This window comes from Bombus fervidus, chromosome 10 (genome assembly GCF_041682495.2).
Source record: "Bombus fervidus isolate BK054 chromosome 10, iyBomFerv1, whole genome shotgun sequence".
Classification (NCBI taxonomy): domain Eukaryota; kingdom Metazoa; phylum Arthropoda; class Insecta; order Hymenoptera; family Apidae; genus Bombus; species Bombus fervidus.
Genome location: NC_091526.1, coordinates 10,268,389 through 10,295,845, shown reverse-complemented (window position 1 = coordinate 10,295,845; position 27,457 = coordinate 10,268,389). Strand labels below are relative to the sequence as shown.

The window sequence follows — 27,457 nt, the reverse complement described above, 5'->3', positions numbered from 1 at the left end:
GTCGAGTGAAAAAGGAGACGCCGCGCACAGCGCACAGCGATCCTTGAATATTTTCTCGGTTAATTACCGGTGCCGAAGGAGCGCTTTTCATTCGTCAGACGAACCAAGAGTTAAGTAACGACCACTTTCACTCATTTCCACTGGCGACCCTCGGCCTCGCTTTGCTTCTTTTTCTATGAAAATTCACAGGCTCGCTACGGAGCCACGAAACTCCGGTCGGATTCCTTCCTCTCGCAAGCATCTTCTCACGTTTTTACGACTTTCAACAGGAACGCGAGCGCGTCTCTTTGATCCTTTCCTCTGCCGATGCACGAGCACGACTACTGCTTTCCACGGATATATCTCCTCTGCTGCTACCGCGGATCGGTTTGCCTTTTCTCTCTTTTTTTTTTTCCTTTAACCATTTTTGGACGGGCAACGAGAAAACCTCGGACCCTCATCAGGGAACAATAATTATTTCAAGCAGTCTTTTTTTTTTCTCTTTGTCCTGCACACGGGTTCTCTCGCCTAGATGCGCCAGGCAAAGCCACACAGGCCATTTTATGCTCCAAATAGTCCGGCAACTATAGGAGAATTAACCTACCGTGCCCGAAAGCATACTACCTTACTTATCCTGACGACTACGTCCTGTCCGAGACGTCGTCGGATCGTTTAACCGACTCTGCTCTCGCTGAAACAATTACCAGGAATCCGTTTGCTCGCGAGAGGAACGAAACACGGCGAAGATACCATCATCGACGCGATCCCTTTCCTCGGAAATATCTGGTAGCCGAAGCGACGGACCAACGACAGAAGCAAGTGTACACGCGCAAGAAGCGGCACGACGGTGCTTAACATCCTGAAACCGACTCACCACGGTACACGGCAAATGGCCTCTCCGCTGACATTTAAATGTCACATGCTGAGAGCGTGCAATAACGTCCACGAAATTCCCTACCACGTTTCTAGGACACTCGACTGTCAGAAACAGGGGGGATCCTGCGAAGAAACAACGCGTCACGGAACGGTGGAGGCCGTTTCAAAGAACTGGACGCAGAAATACGCAAATGGGACAGCGGACGTTGATAAATCGTGCGCGATTCGAAACGCACGTTATCGTCAACCTGGCGAGATAATCGGCCGTGTCTCTCGCAATCCTGATAACATATGTTTCCCCGTGAGCTCGCGCGTTTACCAAGGCGTTATGCTCCTTTTTTCTCTCTCTCTCTCTCTCTCCCGTCGACCAACCCGTTCGTTCTGCATTCCGCAACGTCAACCTCGAATCGTTCTTTCGAAATCGGACGTTGTACCTGGAAACGTAGATGCATCGATCATCGAGCCGCGAGATCGAAAAACCTGCTGCTTCCTCCCACCAATTGCTTGCTTTTTATAAATGTACACGCTTGATTATTTATGCGATCATCGTACAACACTATCAAAACACCAGTAATAAACACCAAACTTATTTATTTCTATTTTATCTCTTGTTCACCGCACTGGTACGCGTTTCATCCATTTCATAGAGCTGTATACTTCACATTTTCACGAGCAGAGAACACGCCATATTTGCTACACTTTGATGAAACATAGACGATGCTAGATTCGCTGGCGAGAAAGGAAAGGAACGCGATTTTCGCAGCCAGAACGGCTGGCTGGCTGACCGGTTGCTTGTCAGTTATTGTCCGCGGTTGCTTTCCAACTGACACGCGGTGCAGCAGCGCGAAGAAAGGCGCGGGAGAGACCGCTTCGAGCAGCTTGCCGTGGGACATCAAACACGATCGTAGTAGGGGAAACCTGGCGAATGGCTGCTGGACGATACGGACACCCGATAGATCCAGGTGTGACTGGGCAACAGAACAACACTCGACGCTAGAAAATGTAAGGAAACGCGAAGCATTGAACTACCTGTGTTTCAGATGATCGTTCGATTTCTCTCACTATCGACAGCTCTGTCATTTTATCCAAACAATCGACGATGATTTAACGCTAGAATCAAATAGCAGTATTTAATGTATAAACTCGTGGTACACGCATAATTACAATTAACACGTTAACGTGCGAGTTACTCGGAAATCATCCTGATTAACTGCACGTGTCGAGACACGGAGAGAAACGACGATTAGAAACATCGTCTTTTTCGGATTCATCTTTGAATCTGCCATTGGTTGAACTATCTTCTCGTGAAAAATAAATTTATGAGAATGTGCATTACACGATGAGATATCGGCGATAGTGACACGTATCTAATCTCGAAATAAAACAGAAGGAAAGTTTCGATGTGGAAGTAGTCGACGATATATTAAAATGCGATTAGCGAAATGTGATTTATCGTGTTTTCCTGCCACGTTTTTATGCTTCAGTAGCAGCGAATCTAAGCTTTGCCTTCGACTTACGAAAAGTCCCTTTTTCCGTAGTTGACCTTTTCAGCAACCTATTACAAGTGGTAACCGGAAGAGTCGATAACACGGTCGACTTAATAATTTTCTCGATAAGCAGAAAAGATAGCGTAGAGAGGTTTGCAGGAACCTGTTCGAGAATTGCTGATAGTTGCTAGAATTTACGATCACTCGCATGTACTGTATGCATAAGAGCGAACGAGAGTAAAATCCAGCTCGATCGAGTTCGTAGTTTCTAATCTCCTAGTGACGCAAAAGGCGACCGGTTTCTTTTAATTTTGATATTGTACAATGTACGGCATGACGATTCGAACGGCAGAATATTCATAAGCGAGGCAACCTTGATCGAAACGATACGCAAGAGAACCAAGCCCCTCCTTCGAAGCCTTGAAAAGGTTGTGATCGGTGGTCGAGCTTATGGATCACCGGTTGCAACGATGACAATGATTACGAAATTACACGCCGACTAGCGTACGAAAGCACGCTATACCGAGCGTGAACGTAATCGATCGTCGGCGCGGATTTGATTCTGTACGAAGCTTCGTAATCAATGCTAGGTGGCGTAAAATTGAAAGAGGTCGAGTTCGAGTCGCCTTCTTCAGAGTCACTTTCTTTCGTTTGAAAAGCGTTTGCATGTTGAAGACGAAAGAAGGGCGAAGAAAATGGAGGAAAATTGGCGAAAGTGATCCCTGTAATCGAATCTTGCCGAACCCTTTCATAGTTTATCGGTCGAACGACCGGTTTCAAAATTTCATTTAAAATCGTACATTCATTGTTATTTCTCTCGTTCGTCTAACTTTATGGAAATTCTTATGCTAACAAAAATTGAGAAATCGATTAGTCGGATGAGAATTTACATATAGTTAGATAAACAAACGAAATAACAACGAATGTACAATTTTTATTTAATGTTGAAGCTGGTCGTTTGACCAGGCTTGGTGAGGTTAACGTTAAACTATCGAATAATTAAAACTATGAAACAAGCTGTTCTTTTTCTATCTATTAGATCCTCGAATTTAGATAAGCCACGTGGAGCGCCAGGAAAATTAAAACTGTTCGACCGTGGCAACTACGTAAATCGAACGACGTTCGTCGTGCTCGTTCAATTAATTGGATCTGAAAAAAATAGTGACTAATGTAAGAGCGCAGAATCCTTGCGCGACAAAGTTAGTTCGAGAAAACAACGCTTAATTACGGTTCAAAGCGGGGAGCCGTTGGTTCGCGAAACTCGGGCGACGCAATTTTACGGCACGATGCCTCGGTTTATTTCCCGCGTGCTAAATATTTTTCCCTTCGAGCTCGCGCGTGGTTTGTCTCTCATTTTCTTCCTTCAGCGACCGAGCTGACAAAAAAAGACGCTGCAACCGGGATTCCTATGTAAATTGTTGCACGAGGAGATCATTGGCGGCAATGCAAAATCGGCGATGATGCAAGGCAGCGGCATTTAACATGAAAAAAGCCACGGCGACGCGTAGCTCGTGCAAAATGAACGTCGGAAAAATACGATTCAAAGTAGCGGGATTTTCGCGATACTTTCCACCGTATTTTCGACCGGGATTTTCATTGTGCCGCCGATGAGTACATTGTTAATACCGTGCCTCTTTCTCCGCTTTTTCGCAGCCAGCGTTATTATTTCTACTTTAAATGCACGAGACTATGCACGAGATAGCGCACGGTAATTTCACCAGCGGCTACTTTCTTTCTGCGAATCCGAGCGCATCAGACGTAATAATTACGCGGCGATCAGGCTGATAATAGCCGGTATTACGATTACAATTAGGAGAAACAATCGGAAACGTGGCTCCAAACCGCAGAGAAAGTGACGAAATCCTTGCCTAATGGCAGCCAATGGAGGTGGACGTGTATTTCGTAATATCGTGGCAAGACAGTTGTGACAACGTCTATCTTACTGTCAGTATTGTAGGACATTATGTAACGCTGCAGATACGTTCTGTGTTAGGAGAATTCCGTGTTACGCTGGACCCACAGCGCAGAAAGTTACAATTAAGTGGTGTTTATTTCTAGTAGAATAAGAAATTTGTAGACGATAGAAACGTAAAATTCTCCTTTCTATGGAATAATTTTAAGCGAAAAGGAAGGTGAATCTAAAGTCCGGCCATTAGACGCGGTCAGAATATCCACAGATTTAAATATTTAATAAATAATTGAGCAACAACGATAGATGCTTGGAATTAAGCGAAGAAAATTAATAAATTGATATAAAATATTAGGATATGTCGCAAAAATCCTTTAAACGAATTCTACAAAATCTGTGAAAATCTAGAAAATTGCGGATACACGCAAAGGCTGTAACAGGCACAAGCCTCGATACGATACAATCCTATTTCTAACATTGATTCTACCAATTCATAACGTTTAAACTATTAATTTATAACATTTAGGCTATTAATTCACAATATTTAAAGTATTAATTTATAACATTTAAATTCTAGGCTGAACTGCAGTTACTAGCTTTAAGTATTTATAGACAATCCTTGCCTTCCGTTAACTTAGGATCACTTCCGCCTTACCTTATTCCTACTTATGCGCTTACACATTCTATGCTATCTCTTCCACACGCTAGTATTACATTTATTAATATTATGTATTTATGTAGCTGTATTCGAACTAATGGAATTTTAACTACTAATTATTTCTCACCTATCTTATATATCTTGTATTCTCGTTTGTTGACGCCCGTCTTTGTCGTAACATCGTTTTCTACTTTTCTTTCCACATCACTTCCTCCTTCTGTCCTGCACCCCTGCAGTTATTAGTTAATAAATAAACTATTAACATCCGTCGTAGGATGCGTGCATCATCGAGTTTTAATTCTAAGATTCGGTTAAGATAGGACCTAGCTGAAGCCCATCTCGTACAATGATACGCTTATCTGACTTAGAAGAAAAGCCAAAAATCTCTTCTCTCTTCTTCCTCTTGCTTAGCACATACAACAAATTTTTCTCGCGGTTTATCGGTTCGCGATCGCCCAGTTTCTTCCAACTACCTTGTGGCGTACACGCTCGCGCGTATTCCGGATGCGTGCGGGTCAACGTGCACTTGATAACTCCTTGTATTCATAAGTCACAAGGATGCCCGTGTCTTGGTGACTGCGCGATGACTGTTCGTCGTTCGTGTTGAGTCGCGAGAATCCTGGAATCCAGGCGAGGATCCACAGTCCTGCCCGATCGGTACTTCGGTACTCAGACAGGCATAGGATTTGTAATTTGATATTCTTCGTAATCCTGTTCGATGATTCCTCCCACCGGCAGTGGATTTCACTTGTTCAGTTGGGGGCTAGGCCTTCGTAATCCTGTTCGGTGGTTCTTCCCACCGGCAGTGGATCACACTTGTTCAATTGGGGTGTATCAGATTACAGGATCCTACGCACGATCCTCGGCTGGGCCATCATCGGTTCGGTTGTTTCGACCGAGGTTCGTGTAAGTTTCGAGTAGCGAGACAGGAATCGAACGATGGGTCAATCTTTGGGCTGAAACTCAGGATTATCTTGTGCGCGGGAGTGTACGTCACGTAGGTTCGTTGATTCTTTGGTTCAGAAACTATTGAATGGAAGAACCGATTTAGCAAAGCGTTTATAGTTTGATCTTGTAATCACGTCGTGGGTCACGAAATGATATTGCGCGTCACGTCGATTCTGTATCTGGTCTGTGGCGATAGAAAGTTGTGACAAGGTCTGCTCTCGTGCGATCCAGTGTTTCCAATTTTAACGTAAGTCAACGATGAACATGCTAATGAACGCTTTAACAACTTTAACGGTACCAACCTGTCTCTTATCTGCGAATAATTAAGTCGGATTTAACGCGATTGCCTTCCATCGTGCATCTGGCGTTACGCTTAAGAAGAGTTTAATCCGAGCTTGGAAAACTTTTGATTTATGGTTCACAGTTGTTCCGAATAAAACCACTGGTATTTCGAGATAATTTATATTTATACGAGTATTAATTCAATTGGCCGCGTGATACGCAATTCGCGTGCTTGTAACTTCTCGTTTGAATAGCATCAATTTCCTGTCCCCTCGATTTTCTATCAAGAGATATCGGCGAAGTTTATAACAGGAAAAACTAAATTCGATTTCCGTGTATGGATGAAAGGAAGCGAACGCTATAACAGGAAGTCGCATTATTCGATGCGCTATTGTTCGAAGATCACGCTCGAGCAACGTTCAGAGCCGAGAGCCGCTGATGAACGCGTTTTATTTCGATATTCTTCCGCGTCATCGATACTGCAAATACCGTGGCGAATTATCGAACGCAGTTCGCCGAAAGAAATTGAAAATCCATTTACTTTCATAGCTTTGGTCTTTATTCCATCGATTCAATAAGAATGGCTTCAACTGCAGTTACTTTGCTGCTCCAAAGTGAAACCACGATGATCGAGTTAGTGCTGACTTAATCCTTGTACTCCACTTTAATACCTGCTTTCTTTAAATGTAATTTGCTAACAATCGATAATTATATTACATTAATATATCAACTGAATAATTTTAACAAACAAGACTGACGACAACTTATCGTACAATTTGTCGTCGGGTCTATGAGAAATTTTTATGCCAGAAACATTCCAACCATCTTTCAGGGACAAGCGGATTCATCCTTGAAAATACCAAGTATCGTTTATAGCGGAATTCGTTCGTTGTTGACAGAGTTCCAAAAGAATTACTATTGAGCCATACGATTCTAAGGCTTCCATAAGCTGTTCAAAGATCTTTTAGCGAGCACAGCTCTCTGTGAAATATGCTGGCCTTAAATTTCCATCTACGGATCCATAAACGTCGATGGTATCAGCGAGAGTGAAAATATTTTTTCGAGCAGAACGACGGTACTCGTGAAGGATGTTGCGATCGATAGGTCGTAATCGAAGCTATCGAAGTTATCGGTCGGAGTAGAGTCGAACGGCGCCGAGGAATCGATAATGCGGTCAAAGGGAAAAGAAGGGAATACCAAACAAGCTTGCTTCGACGCGAACTGGATTGTACGCGAACGTCGACTCTTATTTTATATACACTGGCGATTGGTCGTAGTTCGCGTTTCAATTCCACGTCTTGAAACCCATCCGTTGTATTTTCACTCGTAGAAACTTCACTTTTCCTCTGTCCGCCACCTTTCCTTATTCTTCTCTTCTTATGGTGTTACTTGTTGTTTCAATTGCTGACATTCTTTTTCCGTTAGATACCGTTTATTGCAGCTTTCCATTTCTGGACTTATTTTTCCTTTTTCATTGCAGCAACTTCTTTCTGGCGAACTTGTACCGTACTTTTATTGCTGCGATTCCTCCTTTGGTATCGTTCAACTGTTTTTTACGAGCGTTCTTCTTTACTGTCTTTGAAAGTTCTTCTACGGTGTTCTTAATTGCTCCTTCATTGTTCGAATTATTTTCCCGTATTCTTGAATTTCTTCAATTTTTCGAGAATTTTTCTTTCGGTGTCCTCGACAGTTTTCACGTTGCTGGAATTTCTCTCTTTTTTTTTATTCTTGGAATTCGTTCCTCGACGTCACTGAAATTCCTTCCCCTCCTCCCTTGTTTAATCATTGGAATTCATTCTTTGGTATCTATTATGGCTTTTTTATTGCTGGCATTCCTTTCTCTCCTCGATGACTGCTTTTATATTTGGAATTCTTCCTTCATACGATTCCTTTGAGGACATTCGGTAGTCCGTAAAATTGCTTCAACAAACGTAGAAAACTTTCCAAGTTCCAATCTTATCATAGCAGATTGTATTCCGAGAATCTTATTATCGAAAGGAAGTCCATTGTTTGGTAGCCTATTTCTTTTTTTTTTTTTACCGTTAATATAGAATGGTAATGTCTACAGAGATAGTTACGTGCAGGAAGATAGCCAGCTGTCAAAAATAGCGATCAAGCAACGATCAAGCAATGCTCGGACGATTTCGAAGTTCAGGATCATAAGGATAATATTCGTCGAGAATATACATACACTGTCACTGTATTCTTCAACTACGTTACTTTTTATAGCCACAGTATATGTTTGAACGTCTTGTCGAACGAATACACGAAAGTTTGAGAAAAAGGGAGCTATTATACGTACAATCTCAGTCCATTGGGCAAGATATTGCATGCAGCCCTGCGTGTCGCTAAACTCGATACTTTAATTTAAGATCACGCTGTATCGTAAAGAAGGCTCGTGTGAATCGATCGTTTCGTCGCAGATTACCAAGGAACGGCAGCTACCTTATAAATTTTAATCATCGCTCGAACCTCGTGATATCGTCGAGGAATACTCAAATGAATTTCTGCACGGACGAAACGAGACAAGAGGTGCTTCGGCTTTAGGACGGTCGAAGCTTGGACGAGCTAAATTTCGCGAGAGGTTGGCCTAAAATGCCTCATCGATTTTCGCCATCTGATTGTCAGCTTCGACGGATTCCCGGCCAAACTTTGCTTTACGGCCAGCTGTTTTGCTACATTAAAAACCAAAATTATCAGCTTGTCGAAACAACCAATTCATAAATGAATAATGTCTGCGAAAAAAGGCACCTTGTAAGCGTCAAGGAACAAGTTTCTTAGGAGAAAAAGAAACCTTATGCACCAGCGCAATACAAATTTATAAAAGCCAGTACGCGTCGTCGTTTAGTTGCAAAGAAAACTCAATGCTCCGATTCGTTTGGCACACGGACAGAGGCCAAGAAACAATGAAATATATTTTATTGTTTATTGACGATGATTCTTAGACCACGATTTACAATCTTTCGTACAAGTTCCATGGATCGTCGAAGAATAACGTGTCCGACGCTCAACAATGATCCAGCGTCCATTGGAAGAATTAAAAGGCTACTAACGCGGCGGTGAAATAAATTCTCGAATTGTCCAGAAATATTGGCCTCGTCAAATGACGCTGCAATGACGCGTACATTCACAATGCGTTCGTTTCGGACGAGAAAATCGAGAATCATATTTCTCGGAGGATTTATCGGGATGCAAGCGTGAGGGGGGAGAAGGGGGGATCGAGGGAGAGAGAAAGAGTGGGCTGTTCGACACAAGGGGCTGAATCAGAAGCGCGTGCGCCGGCCAGCTATTAAATTTTAATGGTATCGTCCGTGCGGAATGAATTTTAATAGTGGCGCGTATGGACGGATGCGATTTAAAATCCGGTCGACGCGTGGACGTATTTTTGCGAGGTCGGTTGGCAAATAAATCAGCCCCCGGGTTTTATGGTCGTTCTGAATAAGACACGACCATCGTGAATCGACGGGCTCCGACTTTCCATCGTAGCGGTGCTCCTTCACGGCTAAATGGTTCATTAGTCGCGAGCTTTGACTTACAACGTAGCTGTAAAACAACGTGTAAGAGAACGGGGCTCTGTTCTTTCGCGTTCATAACCGATGCTGAACGATCGGCCAATGGAAACCGACAACCGACCGGTGCAATCTCCGACGTTTCTCGGCGCTGTTACGTGAAATTACCATTAAATACCGATCTTTGATGATTACCCGACGATTCCGATAACTGGAGGAATACACGAACATCGATCGATTGATCGACGATGATTGGATGATAATCGAAGATGTCTCGATTTTATTCTATTTATTAGTTGACGAAAATATAGAGTTTTTTTTTCATTCGTTTTCTATGCGTGTATATCGGTTCGTTCGATTTTATGGCATTTCTCCATGGATTACTACGATCTTTCGAAGAAAATCGTTGGTCCGTAGATTTAATTTGATCCACTCGAGATTTCAAGGACTTGGATCGTTCGTCCGTTTGTTTTTTACAAAAGAGTAACGTTAAAAATCAGTCCCATCTTACGAGTTTATTATTATATCTGGCGTATTTTAACCACACCCTTTATTTGGTATCTTTGTCGCTCTTTTCAATATTCAACTTATATATTTGCACTTAAAGGATCGTTCCCTTCCAATGATATATTTATATAGGATTGATAGCTTGCTTGTATCGAGTAAGAGTAGCGCGGAATTTATTCAGCAACCTAATACTTGGCCGTGATTGACGATCGACGAGAGAAGAGAAATACGCGATCGATGACATCGACAGACATTCGGAGATCGTCATTCATCCGGTGTAACTACGTACGAAGTTTATCATCGAATGAGATGGGAATGTCACAAGATGGGAGTGTAACGGTAACTATCATACGCGTCCATGTATGTATATATTTATACACGTTCGTTTTGCAATGCAAGAGAACTAAAATATCGTTGCGCAACTCGCGGCTGCACAATGGCGCGAAGTATAGCCGAGTGAAAGGCGACGAGATATGGCGAGGGGCTTGCAACTAACACGAGTCAATCGTATATATACGTCGTCGCATTTACAGTTACATATTATACATACACAGATACACTTTTGCGAGCTAATTCGATTCGGTTTCATTTCTGTGGTCTTCGAGGTTGCCTACTTTTTAGCCCCTAAGATTTTTCACTTATTTCTTAGGATATCGTCAAACCGAGATATCGTCGACAGCTGAGAACATCGAAGCGAACAACGATATTATTATATTGGGTTGTCTGAAAAGTTTCTTTCGTTTTATAAGGAAATAATAGATGCAGAACGTTTTTTTTTTTTTTTTGTTTCATATTATTTTGTCGAATTACGTACGGTTCATTCCGTTCTGTTGAGATAAACACCGCGAAATTTCACAGACTTGGTTTCGCGTTTTATACGAAAGTGCACTGTTGTAAAAAACACGTTTGCGAAAGAAAAACACTTTTCGGACAACCTAATACGAGCGCAACACGCTCGGTTTCTGCTGTTCAATTTTACGGTACTTAAACAACGGCTATCGAACGCCAGAAAAATGAATACGAAGTTTCTCCTTTTGACGAAATTTCGGTTAAACGTTACTACATTCGTTCCTTTACTTGCTTACTTAATTCTTTCACGCAACATCGTTCCTCAAAATGTTACTAACCAGTCCATGCATTCGCTGCTATTGAAATATGGCTATTCTCTGGAATACGAAATATGGTAGAATAGCGATTAATATCCTTTCACGAAGAATTCTGTAAAATTTCTATGGAAGGATTAATCAAAAATTAACGGTTTCCGCGAGATCGAGAAGTTTTAATTGCAGAACATGCGCAACGTATAAAGAAATTTACCGAACGTATCAAAGGTCGGTGCTGCGTGCAGAAGAGGAAGAAGGAGGAAACGAATTCTTTTCCGGATGATGGAGCAGAACGAGGCGATACGAAGCACCGTGCCAGAACATGGGTGACATAATCGCTGCACGATCGATATACTACTTGTCTTATCGAGTGTCAGAAATACGTTCATGGGGTCGACTACGTTAAGGATTTGCCCCAATTGTGTCTCCACTGGTCACGATTCTCCTTGTTCTCGGATGATGAAATTTTCCATGTCGATTGCCCATTCGATAAAGAGTCGGATTGTCAGCGTCGATAAGTCTCGTCGATCGGCTACGTCCTAAATTATATTTCACGTTATCTCGTTTGATATGCCCCACGTTTTACTTTGCTCTATCGTCTAATTTCCTATCCTTCAGCTTGACGCAACAACCGATCTCCAGAAATTACCAGGTTTCTGCGATATTCCAGCAACCTGTGATAACGATCGTTACGGTATTTCGTAGACACGATAAGCGTGAAAAAGCTTTTTCCATTGCTCTGTCCAAAGAGCGCTTGACGTTTCGTTTTAACTGGTTCATATTTAATAAGTTACTTTCGAAACCTGAATCCATGATAATTTATTATACTAATGATATGAATAAATATCTGAGCTAGAAATTCCAGATTATACAGACTTCTCTTTTACGGTTTCGTAATTTCGCTGCTAAATACGATAGCGAAATAATTTATAAAATATAAAGTTCGACTTGTTCTATTAGCAAACTTGTTACTATAGTTGAAGGTTATTCGTTAATGTTGGCAACTCGTAACTTATGCAAGGATTTAGAATTGTGAAGAATCGAGCGAGGTACGGTTCTCGTAGATCGTCGAGTTTAGCTCGACACAACGGAGGACCGTAAAGAGTTAAAGCGAGAGCGTGCTGAAAGCAGTTGGCATTAAAGAGCGCGTTTCCCTTTCGAATGCCGCTCTGACATTTGACGTGGTTGGGACAGTGCGTGTAATGCAGGCCAGAGTCGACGACGATGCTTCCGAAATCGAACGTTCGATATCGCGTTCGCGAACGAAGATAAATGAAATTTCCGCGGAAGTTCGCAGACTCGTCGAGCAAAGGAAACTTCGCGTGTTTCTTACGAGCAAGTTTCTCTGCTGCGTCGTACCAGAATCTTCGCAGACATCGCCAAGTTTCCAAGATACATCTATCTTAGGTGGGAGGACGATTGTATATAACAAGCATGCACGACACTACTTTTAAAAAAGTGTCGTACTAGAACCTCGGAAACTTGCCTTGCTAAGCAATAACGATACGCGCGATGAACACGACTTTTCATTTATTTGAGTGCACCATACGATCTCTCTCGTTATTTGTCTTCCTCTTTTTTATGTTATGGGAATATATCGACATACTGCGAGCAGTTTATTGAAAAGGTATATTTTTTTTTTTTTTTTTTTTTTTTAAGATATTGTTTTGGAATTTTTTCCAGAGAAACCACACAACTTTTCATACCAATTTTTTTCGCACGGTTGTTTGCCAATGTTCGGAGAATATTGACCATTTTTTTTCAAGTGAAAACAATCAAAAGTCAGCTTTCGGTTTCATCTCTCATACAGAGTCCGTTGGGAAGAAAAGTCTCGCGATCTCTTTGTAAAATAATCTATAATGACAAAAAGGTTTATGTAATCTACCACCATCATTAAGTTCATCAAGAGATGAAGCAACGCGTGATTTACTTCATTCGGTGATAAAACGACGTTACGATCTCGTTCAATTTGCAAAACGATAATATGAATTTACTCTACGCGAAATAGACGACATCGGGAACCGTCTCTGGGAATGTCCGGCACGATTACAAGTTCGGCAAATACTATACAGCAGTAATCAAACTTCGGAAGCTAGTAATTCGCTATAATTTACACGTTAAACGATGCTTGGCAACTGTCAACGCAGATACGCTATTTACGTTAGACGATAAACAGCGATCGTTTGAGCGTATTGCAATCACGAAAATTTCGGTTATTCGCGCTGTCACGTTGTAATTTTCCATTATGTTTACGGTTCTGCGCTTAATTGATTTCCCTAGTGCTTGATAATAATAATCAGGCAAACGAGTGGCTCGTGTAATGAAAACCATTTTGGCTGAATTTTTCGAAATCTTCTCATTTCCATATAACATTTAAAAAATATCTCTAATTTAATGTATTTTCAAAATTTCCATAATATCGTATTTAATTAGGTGTAATTCTTCCACATAATTATAAAGTATACCTACGGCGGTTACATAGAAAGATCAAATCTATCGGAAGAGATAAAAATCGACGAGAATAACTTTTACAAATGTCTGTAACATTTAAACTATTGATCGGAAATTGACCAATAAACGCTATAAAATATTCGAGGAATTTTCATACACAACAATCCAGAGATTTGCTTGCTTTCCGGTTCTTCGACCGGTGAGTATATTTATGAGGCACGTGAAGCCTCAATCTTACGCGAGTCAAGCCACGATTTAGGGCGTGTTTCTAGCAAACGAGATTTATATCCACAGGCGGCCAGATGAAATCTACCTTGCCGAGTCCCATTTCGAGTTTATCATCCGAAAGAGACCGAGCTTCGATTTCTCGTGTCGTTTGACCAGCTCATAAATAATAGATCGAAGGGGATGCGATCGTTAGTAAATACTTGATGACAAGCGCTTCGGGGATGGAATAAGAATAAGGTTGAAATCCTGCCTCGTAGTGCGAGCTTCTAGAAACTTTGCCAATTTTAGCATTACCAGACTGCAAGTAGACAGGATGACTGACAGAGGCAGGAAAGAACTGTAACGTGGGATAAGGATCGGCGGAATATTCGATCTTTCTGCAGGGGTTGCGAACAGAGTGGCTCGTGAGAGTATTCCAACGTTCGTCATTCCTATGATCGTCAATTTCCCAATTTTTATGTGTACATAGTGTGTGTTATGTAAAACATTATGTAAAACAATGGTGGTAATTACATCGGTCAAATTTGAAGCCAATTTGAAAATGTATGTACACAGGAGTTATTTATTAAAAAAAAAAAAAATTGTTATACGGCACGAACAGCTACCCGAAGCGTATAATAAGTTTCGAAAATGGTCCTTTCGAGTCTGTTTCGGATTTGACCAATATAATCACGACAGTCGTGCGAGGGCCAATGAAATTTCAGAATGTTTCGCACGGCACGCATAATATATCCATAAAAGTTTCTACAAGTTTGAACACTTTCGTGAGAAACTGTAGGCGAAAATGCCTCTTCACAGGGGTTAAGTACGCCACTGAAAGAAAGTTTCAGCCGCACCAACATCTGCATTCGATGCTCCAGAATTGGACGGAGGAGCTGGAGCGCTCGACAACGCTGACATTTCTTAAAGTTAAGCAGTGTGAAATAGCGGCGTGGTCGAAAATCATTGCTGCCTGCAACCGACGCGACGTCGGGAAATAAAACAGCGTCGACGTTGAGCACTCTGTTTTATGCCAAAAAGTCTGATGGGTGCTTCTCGCGAAGAGCCGCGAAAGAGCACGTCCCCAGGAAATACGGGGGAAATACAGCAGCTTCGAGCGCTACAGTCAAACACAGTTTCGAGAGGGAATTAATTAAAAATTCTCGATGGAACTAGAGAAAAAGTGTCCTCGAAGATAAAAAGAACAAAGAAGGCAAGATGGTAGAGAGAATCTATGTCGCAGCGAATTGTATTATACAAGAGAATTGGTTCTTGTGAGAAAAATTACCGAGGAATTGTTGTCATAGGAATCCACTGTGATCCGTCGTTGTGTCGGCTGAGAAAGTAGGTAACGGAATGTCTATTATTTCGTCGGCCTTTGATGCACTACGCTCTTAATATCACAGGGCTGATATGTAAAAGCGGGACATTAACGGCAAATTACACGGTGTATAAGAATTTCCACGTGGGAAGTCATCACGACAGTGAAACGTCGGCTTAAAAACGTTCGTTTCGCGAACGAGGGTTTACGTCGTCCGACGATTATTAAATCGTTCTTCTACGCCTCTCATTAAAAAATTCAATTACCTGTGCGCCACGCCTGCATCGCGTAATCTCTGTAAACGGCACCAACGCCGTTAACAACGAGCTTCCAAAGGGCGCAACTATAATATCTACAGGGTGTCACAGAATATTTGGGGATATTTGCAGGACTTTTCTATCAGAACGATGTAAAAAATTGATACGTTGAAATACGCCTGTATCCACGAATCAACTAACGAATTTTCCCTTCTATCTGTGTGTTTCTCCGACGATAAAATTTGCAGAGCTAAATAAATGGCACGGCATATGGATAGGATTTCGACTGTAATATTAAAATGTTTTTCCTTCGAACGTTCAATTGTAGCCATTTCGCACAACCAGATCTTATTACTTACCGTGTCTGTTTTTGTATCGCATTTGATGTAAAAGAGCCCATAAACAAACGAATATCTCGAGAAGACTATGAACGAGACACGAAATTATCGCACGATCTCCTAATATTTTCATTCGAGACGAGAGAAAAAGTACGCGCGAACCAGAGAGAGAGAAAGAACATTGAAATTACGCGTCTGTCAGTGTATCTTTCAAAATGTCGAAGAATTATTTATCATCTCGAGGTGATTGACCTTAAAGTAAGCGTAAGTTTCTCCTGTGATGGTGCAGACAACTGATCATAAAAGGACTGGGGCTGTATACGTTTTTCACGGCAAAAGTTGAGCTTTTACGATCGGACCTGCTCGTAGCTGGCATCAGGAAACTCGTAACCGGAAGATACCGCGGCAGCAAGGCCGTTACATAGTTACCATTAGACGATCTGGCCCCCTGCTTATATTGGGAGGGTCTTCCTGTTAGTGGCCGCAGGGGAAATGCGCGTGGGATGCATTAATGGCTGCCACCGTAAGTGTTTAATAGCCTAACTACTTCGAGGCGAAGCTGGCTAATTGTTGAATATATAGTCGCGTCTATTATAAACATTTTTTAGAACTCTCACTATATAATACAGGACTCTGAAACGATTGCTTTAACGTGAAAAAGTTATCGAGTTCTGTGTAGATTAACATCGTCCATCGCTTAATTCTTCCAGCTGCTATTGCATTGTAAAAGTTTAGATACGCGTGTCTTTGTTTTCTTTGAATTTGTTTAACGCTCTTGCAAACGTATACCAGTGAACGAACCGATTACTCAATCCAACGTACGTGTTTATCGTTGCACGAAGAATCTCCATAAATAGTCTGTGGATATATTAGATAAAAGAGTATTAGATAAGAAACGTATGCTTTAAAAATTTGCCTTCTTCAAAATAATATTAATCTTCCAATAATATTATATTATAATATTAAGCAGTCTTCTAACTATATAGAAGCAAACCATCTACCAGCTATATCGAGCTTATGATAAAAAACAGTTATTTTAAAGCATCGTGTGGTCAACCGAGCCGTGCAGTAGAAACGGAGCATCAACGACGGACACGAGAGCTTGGAAACTAAATACCGGCGCAACGTCCCACAAATCTGCCGTTATTTCGAAACCACGTGGCAACAAAAAATAAACGTCAAACAGGGTTGCGCAAAAAATAACTTTATAAAGAGCGGAACAGGCGGGTAGCGCAAAAAACATCGCGTTTATCCTAACTCTGGTCGCTATTTACCCGCTCGAAACCAACAGGGGTAAAACTACACGTACCACGAGCGAATGGTTCGATCGTCGAGCCGAACATCGCTGAAATCTATGCGTTTTGCGAGGAACATCGGAATTTCCGCGGCGCATTCATCGTTTACGGAGCAACGATTCCACCGTTCGCTACCACCGACCTTTCTCATGCGGACGATTACACAACTCCTGACACTGGCACTTATCCCGTTACACGGTATCCTCTTTCCTTTCTCATTTCGTCGTCGCCACGCTCGTTCCTTCGCTTGTACTTAAGCGCCACCTTATACGGTGTAATTAAATTCTTCCTTCCAACGATTACAAAGTCGGTCGATCGATCGTTCGCGTTCGGTACATCCAGGTTCTGTACGGGACACCGGGTACATTCCGATGATTCTCCATAAGAGAATCGTAATTGCACGGTACACCGGATCGTTCGACCCCCGAAGCACGGTCTTTTAGCAATTTTGCACCGTTATTATTGCAAATTGCAATCGTATCCTTCGCTTTTCAGAAACGCATCTCCAGCAACAATTTTAATTTAATTTCTCACGAAGGAACGTGCTCCGTGTGGACGCGGTTTAACGTTCATCGATCGAACCTCTCTGGCTGGCTGGCTTTTAACGAAAACCCTTCGTTTAGCTGTCCCGCGTCGTTGGAACGCAAAAATTGCACGCCCTTTGTCTGAACCAGATCGATCGCCAGGTCGATCATAGGCTAAAATTGTCCGTATGCCGGCCGATTAAACATCGGTGGCAAAAGAAGAACACGAATATGCATCAGGGAGCGAGAGAAGTGGATTTTCCAACTGCCCAACTAGTTTCCCAATGCTTCGACGTGTTGCGCTCGATTCTATTCTGTTTGCGAAATCCTTCATTTCCCAGCAGTTAATGACCAAACGAATCAGAGGAGAAATTGGCATCGAAGAATTTCGGTAAACAACGGAGGAGCGTCAAAATCTGCCTCGAAATCGCTCGTCAAATATTCATCGTGCATCGATAATCGTTCTCGGTTCCCTCGCGTTCATTATGGTGTTTTCCTTTACCCCGTAATATTTCGATTTTCCGTTTATGAAAGCGGAACGATTAATTTGCCGAGAATTAACGACATTTGCTGGGAGTTAAGTGGGTGGCCAGTGTAATCGTGCTGATTACGACCCAATTCTGTCCACTGATTGTCCAAGCACGTTCTAGGCAACGTAACCAACCAACGCTGTCAGCCGGGGTTGCTCCCGACACGAGAATATCCGTGTAAACCCCATGGAACGACGACGAGGGTGAATTCTCGGATAATAGAGACGTCTCGAGTGGTCGGCGTTAATTAAACGTATCAACGTTTTGATGTTCTTCGTATCTGTACTTAATCGAACTTCGCGCATGAACATCCGCGGCCTGGTTATTAGTTGGATTTGTCAACGACTCGGTTTTCATTAACTTTACGTTTTACTAATATTCTTGTATCGTAATAAATCGGTTTAAAGTACCGAATATTTATAACCACTAGTTTGTATACCGTCTTGTTAACGACATCTCTTCAGTGTTGAGTGTCTTCTCTTTAATTACCTACGATTTTAGTTTATTGTTACTATTCGCTCTTTCTGTTATTATCATTGTATTAGCACAATATATATTGTGTCACGTACCACCACACACTTTCACTTTCTTCTCTCTGTTTCAATAGAACAACTTCGTACACCGTTGCAGACAAATTAATCATACGTCTAAAAACTAAAGTAAATGTCTTCATAGCGAATGGTACACGTTCTTCTCTACACTTATCGTGACTATTACTGATCGTGACGAGAATAAAAATAAAGAAACATGCTGAAAATCGGATTCGACTGTTCCTGAAGCAATTTGCGTATCGACTAACTTCTAAGCAGATGGAGGCTGAAGAACGCGAAAGGGTCGAGAGTTCGATACCTAGAAGGGTGTCTTTTAACGAAAAGAAGCGTTAATCCACTTCTCCTCGATCTATTTAACTGCCTTTGTTCTTCGCCACGTAGCGACACCTTTACCCTCGGTTGGACGCGTTTAACGTTCTCCCCTTTGTGCTACGCCTTCTTCTTCCCGACACCTTCGATAGAGGAAATGCAATAAACAATCGCCACCCCTACGATATCTATTAAACGAGTAATTTCCACGTTAAAGAGAATACGATTTACTTGGAAATCGAAGGGAATTTTATTGGCAAACGAGCGATGGGCCTTTTGTTTCTAACGTACCGTGAAAACCTCGATCCGGATTCTATATCATTCGGACTGATTTATCGCGGAGATTTCGATCGCGATTGAAGGCTGCGAATGATACGGGTACGCGTCCCGCTGCATGATACATAGCTTCATCCAGTAGGCGATTTATAGCAATTCGAGGCAGTCATTTAACACGTTCGTTATAACGAGCGATCAAGTGCTTAATCCTGCAGCTTCATTACTGGCCGTGTTTACCAACGTTAACGAACAGATTTACTTTAACGCGTAAGGATAACCTGCGCGTGCGGTTCTTGATTATCTCGAAAATAAAGGTCTAATTGCGGAGCTGCTCGTTCTCCGAGGCTTAACAATCGATTATAATTAAAGCCCTTTTTCTTACTAGACGTAACGCGAGACTGGGACGTAGAGACAATACGTAGAAAATTGTATAGGAGAATATCGCTGTACGATCTTTTCGATATACAAAGTGATCAACGCGTCTTGTTGCAAATTCCTCGATTTCACGATATACGTAACATGATTAACGTTATTTATTATAGTCTTTGAAAATCTTCGCCGAATACAAGTGTGTGAAAGCTATTGGAAAAAGAAATAGCTTGAAGGAAAAACCGGTGAAATTATAAATGAGAAATAGTCCAATTTTATCCGAATCTTTCTTAACTTTCTCTACGACTTTTCTCAACAACCTAATGTAATTTTGATTACATAATTTGTTCGATAGATTAGAAAGTTAGAGACCTAGAGGCGTTCGGTATACGATTTTACACCGATAATTGCGTAACTTTCATCGATGTTCCTCTTTCAATTAAAGGTTTTAAAATAAACAATAAATAACAGTTACCGATCGCAACCGTGCCGCGTGTGTTTGAAAGCACATCCTTTGGAATGCAAAGCCGCGTGGCGACGAGACACGGAGACTTCGGCGATGGACAGTTTAATCTAGTTGTTAATTTATAGCGTTTCGGGCGAGTCCTTTAACACGTTCGTTATCAGAGCCGAATAACACAAAGGACTTAATCTCGCCGGTTCATTTGCATGCAAACCTCTTGAAGCGGCGACCGGAACCGAGACGGAGCCCCGATAGATGCAATTAAGTTATTCGTAGTCCTCCACCCTTTCGTCGTCGAAAAATAAACCGACCGCCTGCCAGCAAACAGGATGCAAATCGTGCCACAGGGAAATTACTTGGTAGGGATGACAGAAGGACAGGAAAAAAAAAGAGAAGAAAGAGAGGGAACGAGTGAGAGGGGAGAAGAAATATTCAAACACGCAGAGAGATGAAAAACAATCAGGCAAGTTTTAGAGTAAAAAGACATGCCTCTGCCGCGGAACGAATATCTATGGACCGTCTAGTCAATTCGCGACAGAAATTGAAGCGAAATTGGATCGCGAATGAAGTAGCAGCACGTGATAGCCATTTTCTGATACCATTCTAGGAATATAGAGTATCGACGATCTTTCTCCGTACGAGCATTTTAAAGGGGGAGAAAAAGAAAAATGCAAGAATAAGAAAGAAAAGAATTAAACGATTGGTCGAAGAAAGAGACGTTCAGGCAGCCGTTTGCGCATTATCGGTCGAACATAAATCAACGATCGAGTTCTAATGGAATCACAGGGTTGTTAAAGACTGCGGTAAATGCACTACATTGTCGCACAATCGCCTTTTCGCTCGTAAAAATCCTCCACACAATCCGCCTGACAATCGGAGAGGTATACGTCCGAGCCAATGACCCATGCGCGCTCGATAATTCCAGTGAAAACGATCGTCGCGGTTTTTCTTTTTTTTTTTCTTTTTCCTTTCTTTTTTTAACGAAACAATAATGTTAACGTTGCTATATGGGACCGTGAAAATGATACGATTGACCTATCTATCTGGTTGTTCGACCAATGTTGACCCATTTCAATTTCAAACACGCGGAGAGGTTCGTGATTCTCGTCCATCTATTCGTCCATGTATCTAACCTGAATACACACACGAAAATTGAAATTGGAACGATGCGGCCCGTGCCAGCGAACCAGCCAAATGAAATTCATCGGGCTTGCTGCGAGAGATAACGCGTGTTAACACTTGGACCTTGGGAGAAACCAAGACGTTACGATATAAGAACAGTTGATAAGTCGAGCGGTGTCCATGTTTTAATATTATGCTGCGTGTATGTAACGTCTCTATGTTTGAATATTATAGCGATTTTTTTTTTAATTTCAAGCGAGGAAAAGATACATGAAGATCAAATGAGAAGACAATTTTGAGATTTTTGGGAAGTTTTCTTCTTGTTGAAATTCTGTTGCTAGTTGTATGTTGGAATTAACATTGAGCTTACGAGGTCAAAAATTGTAAATATGTAAATATGTAAATTCTTATACCAACAAAAATTGAGAAATCGATTAGTCAGATAATACGAGGATTTACATAAAGTTAAATGAACAAAAGAAATAATAAGAAATGTACAATTTTAAACTAAAGTTTGAAACCGGTCGTTTAGCCATGTCTGGTAAGGTTAGTGTTAAACGTACCGTAATGTGAAATAAAAAGGAGAATCGGGAAGATCTTGATAGAAAATAGTGGCGAAAAGGGAGGCTGGTGCATGGCGAACAAGATGGAAACGAAAAGATAAAATAAATTTAGAAGAGACGGTAACGACTGCGTGGCAAGGCGCCCAGCACCTCTGTCAGCGAAATCGTCGCGTTTTCATGCGGTTTCTGCACCGACGAAGATAACTTCCCTTTGCATCGCAAACGCGATTTCCCATCGAGCGGAAAAATTTTTCTTTCCTCGACGACTTCAGCCATGCGAAGAGGAGCGTAGCAGCCTTTCTGGTCGGCGATTGATACAAATCTTTCTGAACGGTGCCAAAAAGAGACCGCGTTTTTCACCGCAAACTTATATCTAAAGTGTCTCATTTCTTGTTCTTTCAAAGAACGTTGCAAAAGGAAAAGGCAGGCGATTGGCGTGACGAAAGGTTGGCTAAAATCGCACGTAAATATGAAAAAAAGAAGTTTGAAATTTTGTCGATTGGAATTACGTTTTGTAAAAAATAAGAAAATATCTACCTTTTTTCGAGCGATCGTGTAACAACTGCGATCATCGATGGAAAAGTTGGAGAATGTTAAGAGGAAAATCGTGTTTGCTACTCGAAACGTTCATAATCGATCGGACACGGCTGCAAACGTAACACGGTGAAAAATTCGTTTTACGTTCTCGATGTCGAATAATGGTTTTTAACACGATTTCAAGTATTACCGGTTTCGATGCTGTTCCCCTCAGGTGCACGCTTTATCGTAACTGTTCGGCAAGATTACTGTCACTTCGATTAATCGAACAGGTTTCGTTTCAGGCAGAAAGCAACAGGTGTATGCGCGAGATTTGTGTATCAAACTATTTCGAACGAAACTCGTTCTCTGCTTTTACTGCCTAATGATCGCGCGGAATTGCACAACCGTCTCACGCGGTACCATATACACGGAATTGCAAAAGGAACTTGATAAAACAGAAAATATGCAACGTTAACGCGTTTGTTCTCGCTAAATTGTGCAATTAATTTACCATTCGCGATGCATTTCGACACGACGGAAAATACCGAAATAACATACATCGTTGGTTACTTGGAAAATATTTTACATTTTCAAGACTTACCGCTCTCGTGTTGAGCGTCTCATTCAGATTGGTGACGTTATTGTTGATGTGGTTGTTGTTGATATTATTGGTCGTGCGGGTTGAATTGTTGTTGCTCGAATGATGATTCGAGTTGTTTCCATTGTTGTGCTTATTGTGCTTGTGCAACACCATAGCGACGAACATTTTGGCCTCCTTTCCCGACCGGTTGGTCGTCAAACGATTTATCGTCCTTTCAGCGATCCGCAATTTCATTCGTTGTCACGGTGCATTCGCGTAAACTGAAACACCGTGAGCACCGATGCCGATTCGTCCTCAGGGATGCAAATGAACGACAGAGAAAAGTGGATAGATGAATATTACGCGTCGTCCTTCTTTCGTCGCTGTTATATGCAAACGTAATGATACAATTTTGCAAAATGCGCGTCTCTTTGGAACGCGATCGCGTCCATCTTTCGACGCAACGGGAATAATTTCTAGCTATCAATTTGAATGATTCTCGTTGGGACGGCCGCTCGATGGAAAATTAAATCTCCAGAAAAACGATATTTCTCGAGGGCTGGCTGTCCACGAGGATAAATCGCGACTCACGCACGCCCAGCTCGTTAATCTCGCGCACGACAAATCCATGCATCGTCCAATTAACGCCCTAACTTATAGCTGGCACGAACAGAAGCGATTATCTCGCGAGATTCAACGCGGATCGGTCCCAGCCACTTACCATTCGCCTAGAATGTATAATCAGCTCGGACTACGTAGTAATGCCGTTGCATCCGAGTAAATTCTGGCGTTCATCATAACGCGCGAATCGTGTCCTGGCAACCTGCAATTCACGGGCTCCCCTTTTTATCGTATCCGTGTGAAATGAACGAGGTTGCTCGAACCTCGACGTCGTTTTGCACGTGCGAACGCCGAGCACGTGAAGAACGCGACAGCCGACGGCTCGTATCGATTCGTTATAAATAGCCGTGTGCAATCGACTGCGGCCTCCTTCTTCCGCGACTTATCCCTTTCGAACTGCTTGAATATTTTCCTTACCGAGAATCACCGACAATAGCATTTCCAGAATCCCTAGTTGGGTGCAATGGCGCGTAAAAATTCCGAAATTTCATTGATATTAGAACGCGATACAGCTAAATCTCTATATTACACGATGTTCGAGCCATTCAGACGACGCATCTTGATCAACCCCATAAGTTGGAAAGTTACGGAAGAGCGACGATGCTACGAACACTGTTTTCCTAACTATTTTCATCTGACAACGAATCAATTATCGTCAAACTACGGACTATGCGTTTCTGAGGAATTTAAACATACAAAATATTCGAGTCATTAAGACGACGCATCTTGATCAATCCCATAAGATGAAGAGTTACGGAAGAGCGACGATGCTACGAACACTGTTTTCCTAACTATTTTCATCTGACAATGAATCAATTATCGTCAAACTACGGACTATGCGTTTCTGAGGAATTTAAACATACAAAATATTCGAGTCATTAAGACGACGCATCTTGATCAACCCCATAAGATGAAGAGTTACGGAAGAGCGACGATGCTACGAACACTGTTTTCCTAACTATTTTCATCTGACAACGAATCAATTATCGTCAAACTACGGACTATGCGTTTCTGAGGAATTTAAACATACAAAATATTCGAGTCATTAAGACGACGCATCTTGATCAATCCCATAAGATGAAGAGTTACGGAAGAGCGACGATGCTACGAACACTGTTTTCCTAACTATTTTCATCTGACAATGAATCAATTATCGTCAAACTACGGACTATGCGTTTCTGAGGAATTTAAACATACAAAAATGTGTCAAGGTATTCAATGTCCAATATTTACCGATTAATTGTTTCAAAATTTCATTAAAGTTGTACATTCTTTGTTGCTTCTTTCGTTCGTCTAACTTTATGTAAATTCTTGTATTACCTGACTAATCGATTTCTCAATTTTTGTTAATACAAGAGTCTACAATTTTCAATGAAATGTTGAAACCGGTCGTTTGACCAAGCCTGATGAACTTAGCATTAACTGCATTTATAAAGAGATGAATTTGCTCAAACGTTAACAATCTCATTAACACATTTTATACGATATCATCGTATATACGTTACTCAGAAGAGATACGAATATTTTGGAAGATAAAACGATGTCATCGCAGAGAATTACAACAGGCTGTCGTGTTCTGGCTGTTGTTAAAACAGCACGACGACAAATTACCGCTAAGCATTTGACTCGATTACTACCTTAGCAAACACCTGGCGTTCAAGATCATTTATTACCCGCGCTCCGGCTCTACTGGACCGTCCATATTTCATGCGGAATACCGCGATAACGGTTCAATTTTCCTTTTATCCTGGCTGTGCTCGGCTTCGTCGGTGGCCCGGTGTTCGAACGGTTCCGTTTTGCGAATTACGCTCGCCGGAATTACGTAAGATACGCACACGCCAATCATCTTAACAGGTAACGCAACGGCGAATAGCGATAATTGCAGTTGGAGAGAGGTACGGGATCTGGGGCGACCCAATTTGATTACAAGGCAATGCTCTAGCCGCAATTATTACCTTGGGGCTAACCGCGTTAGATCGACTAGACAGGACTGCAACCTGCTGCTACATCGGCGTCCATCGAGCAATCGCTTCTCCGACTTGCAACAACTATTCCAATTAACAGTAAACACCATGGTATATCCGAGATCGTGCATTCCCACAGGAGAATGCAACAGTATTGCACAAATTGCACTCGTGTCAAGTTCATTGACGCTGGAACATGTTTCGTTCTGTATGAAACTAAAGGCGATCGCGAATAACTGACGGTGTTCTATAGAGTGTCACGAAAGATGCGTGAAGCAGATTCATAGAGTGATGTTTAGCTGACAAAGTTTAATCGTTAAAATCTGGGATACCCTGTGTAGTACGATGTTAATTGACTGGTTTCGAGAGCAGTCTGTTAGAGCAACTGTTTCTAGTTAATTAATAATAGAAACGTATGTTTACAAACGATCTTATAGAGACGACATAATAGATTTGAATTTGAGACTAGATTTCTCAAGGACAGATACATTTATCATTGAATCGATTATTGACTTATTAATGAATAATAATTACGTGCAGGTGACAATGTGAAAGGGTTGAAATTTTCTAAGAAAAAAGTAGCTCCTATGTAATTCGTTAAAATACATACTCGTGGCAAGGAATAGATATACTTCGCTATTAAACACCGTACGGTTTCGTTCGTGGCGTAGATAAATATTCTCGAGTAGGAGCCACAGATATTTTCAACGTTCAGCGAAAATACTCTCCAGGCGAATAAAAAACCAATGATAAATGACTGTCTCCCGTTGGAATTCCGTCCATACGAAACCACGAACTTCCATTTTCACGTGATGTACGAGCACTTTCGTCGACTGGCGCGTACTTTCTTCCGCTCAATGGCTTCCGGTCGCTGGGATTTATTGATAATTGGAAAAGTTACTATCGGCGATCACGATGCACGCAGAATGCACGGTCCATTCCTAGCACGATCCTGTTTTATCCTCTTTCTTTCCAGAACGCTGTTGACCGGATATTTGTGCCGACAATTTGAAAGCAGTTAATGAAGTTACCTCGTTCAACTTCCCTATCCCGTGATTCGACGGCTGTTCAAACGAAATTCCACTTTCAAAGTTGCCTCGCGAAACTTTGCAATTATCAAGATTTTAGACGTTTCAGTTTCGAGACAAACTATTTATTTTCTCGCCATAAGGTACAGGTCCGAAGTGAATTCACGAAAGGAAAAGTAATCTGAAAGTTAACGTTTGCTTCTTGCATCGGAATCGTTCAATTCGTCGCAATTTCTTGATACTGTGACAACACATCATTGATGCCATGTTAGGGTCAAACCGCGTAAAACGTGTATACGCTAGTCCGCGACTCTTTACTCATTTATGAGAAATTGAAATGCACGAAAATAGCAAACAACTTTTCTCAGCTTCTATTCTATATTTTAGATCATTATCTCGTACGAAAGTAAAAGTCTGATCAATTGAATTTTTTTTTCTTTTTAGTTATTTAATCTAATCTCGATTATCGCGTTTCATATGAAATCGGTAGCGTGAACAGAGTCATATCTATAGATTTTCGGTAAATAAATGACAAATAATAATAATCAGCAAATACTTCAACAAGCAACTGACCTCGGTTTGTAAAGATATCGAAAGCATATAATTAAAAGTCCATAATGCAGTGGCCGGAGAAAATAACAACCGTATGGAAGAAAATACATGACGTCTGTCACTGGAGATTTAATTACGTGTATTACCATCGATTACGAACATTTATCAACTACTTTCTGCGTCAGATAAGATTTCAGCGTAAAATAGCCACTGATGTTTTGTCGTGAGACAATTTCGAAGAGAGAAGACAGCTCACTTCTCGAAGCTTTTTCTTACGCAAACCTTGGCAAACATTGGCGGTGTAATTATTGGACGACCAAAAACTGCAGTGTGGAGCAGGGGATCTGATCGTTTTACGA

General features: G+C 41.6%; 1 protein-coding gene across 5 annotated transcripts in view; it reads right to left on the bottom strand.

The window, feature by feature from the left end:
• Gckiii (Germinal centre kinase III) overlaps positions 1-27,457 on the bottom strand; it is a 113,789-nt gene that overhangs the window by 41,033 nt on the left and 45,299 nt on the right. For 2 of the 5 annotated variants that reach the window (XM_072011391.1, XM_072011390.1), the window contains exon 2: positions 22,955-23,214. The exons of 1 other annotated variant lie outside the window; for it this stretch is intronic. In XM_072011391.1, the coding sequence (XP_071867492.1) occupies positions 22,955-23,188 (234 nt within the window). In that variant the 5' untranslated portion in view covers positions 23,189-23,214. Of the gene's footprint in view, positions 1-1,289; positions 1,682-22,954; positions 23,215-27,457 lie in introns of those variants that run through there. 2 more of the 5 variants (XM_072011388.1, XM_072011393.1) reach the window with 2 other exon arrangements.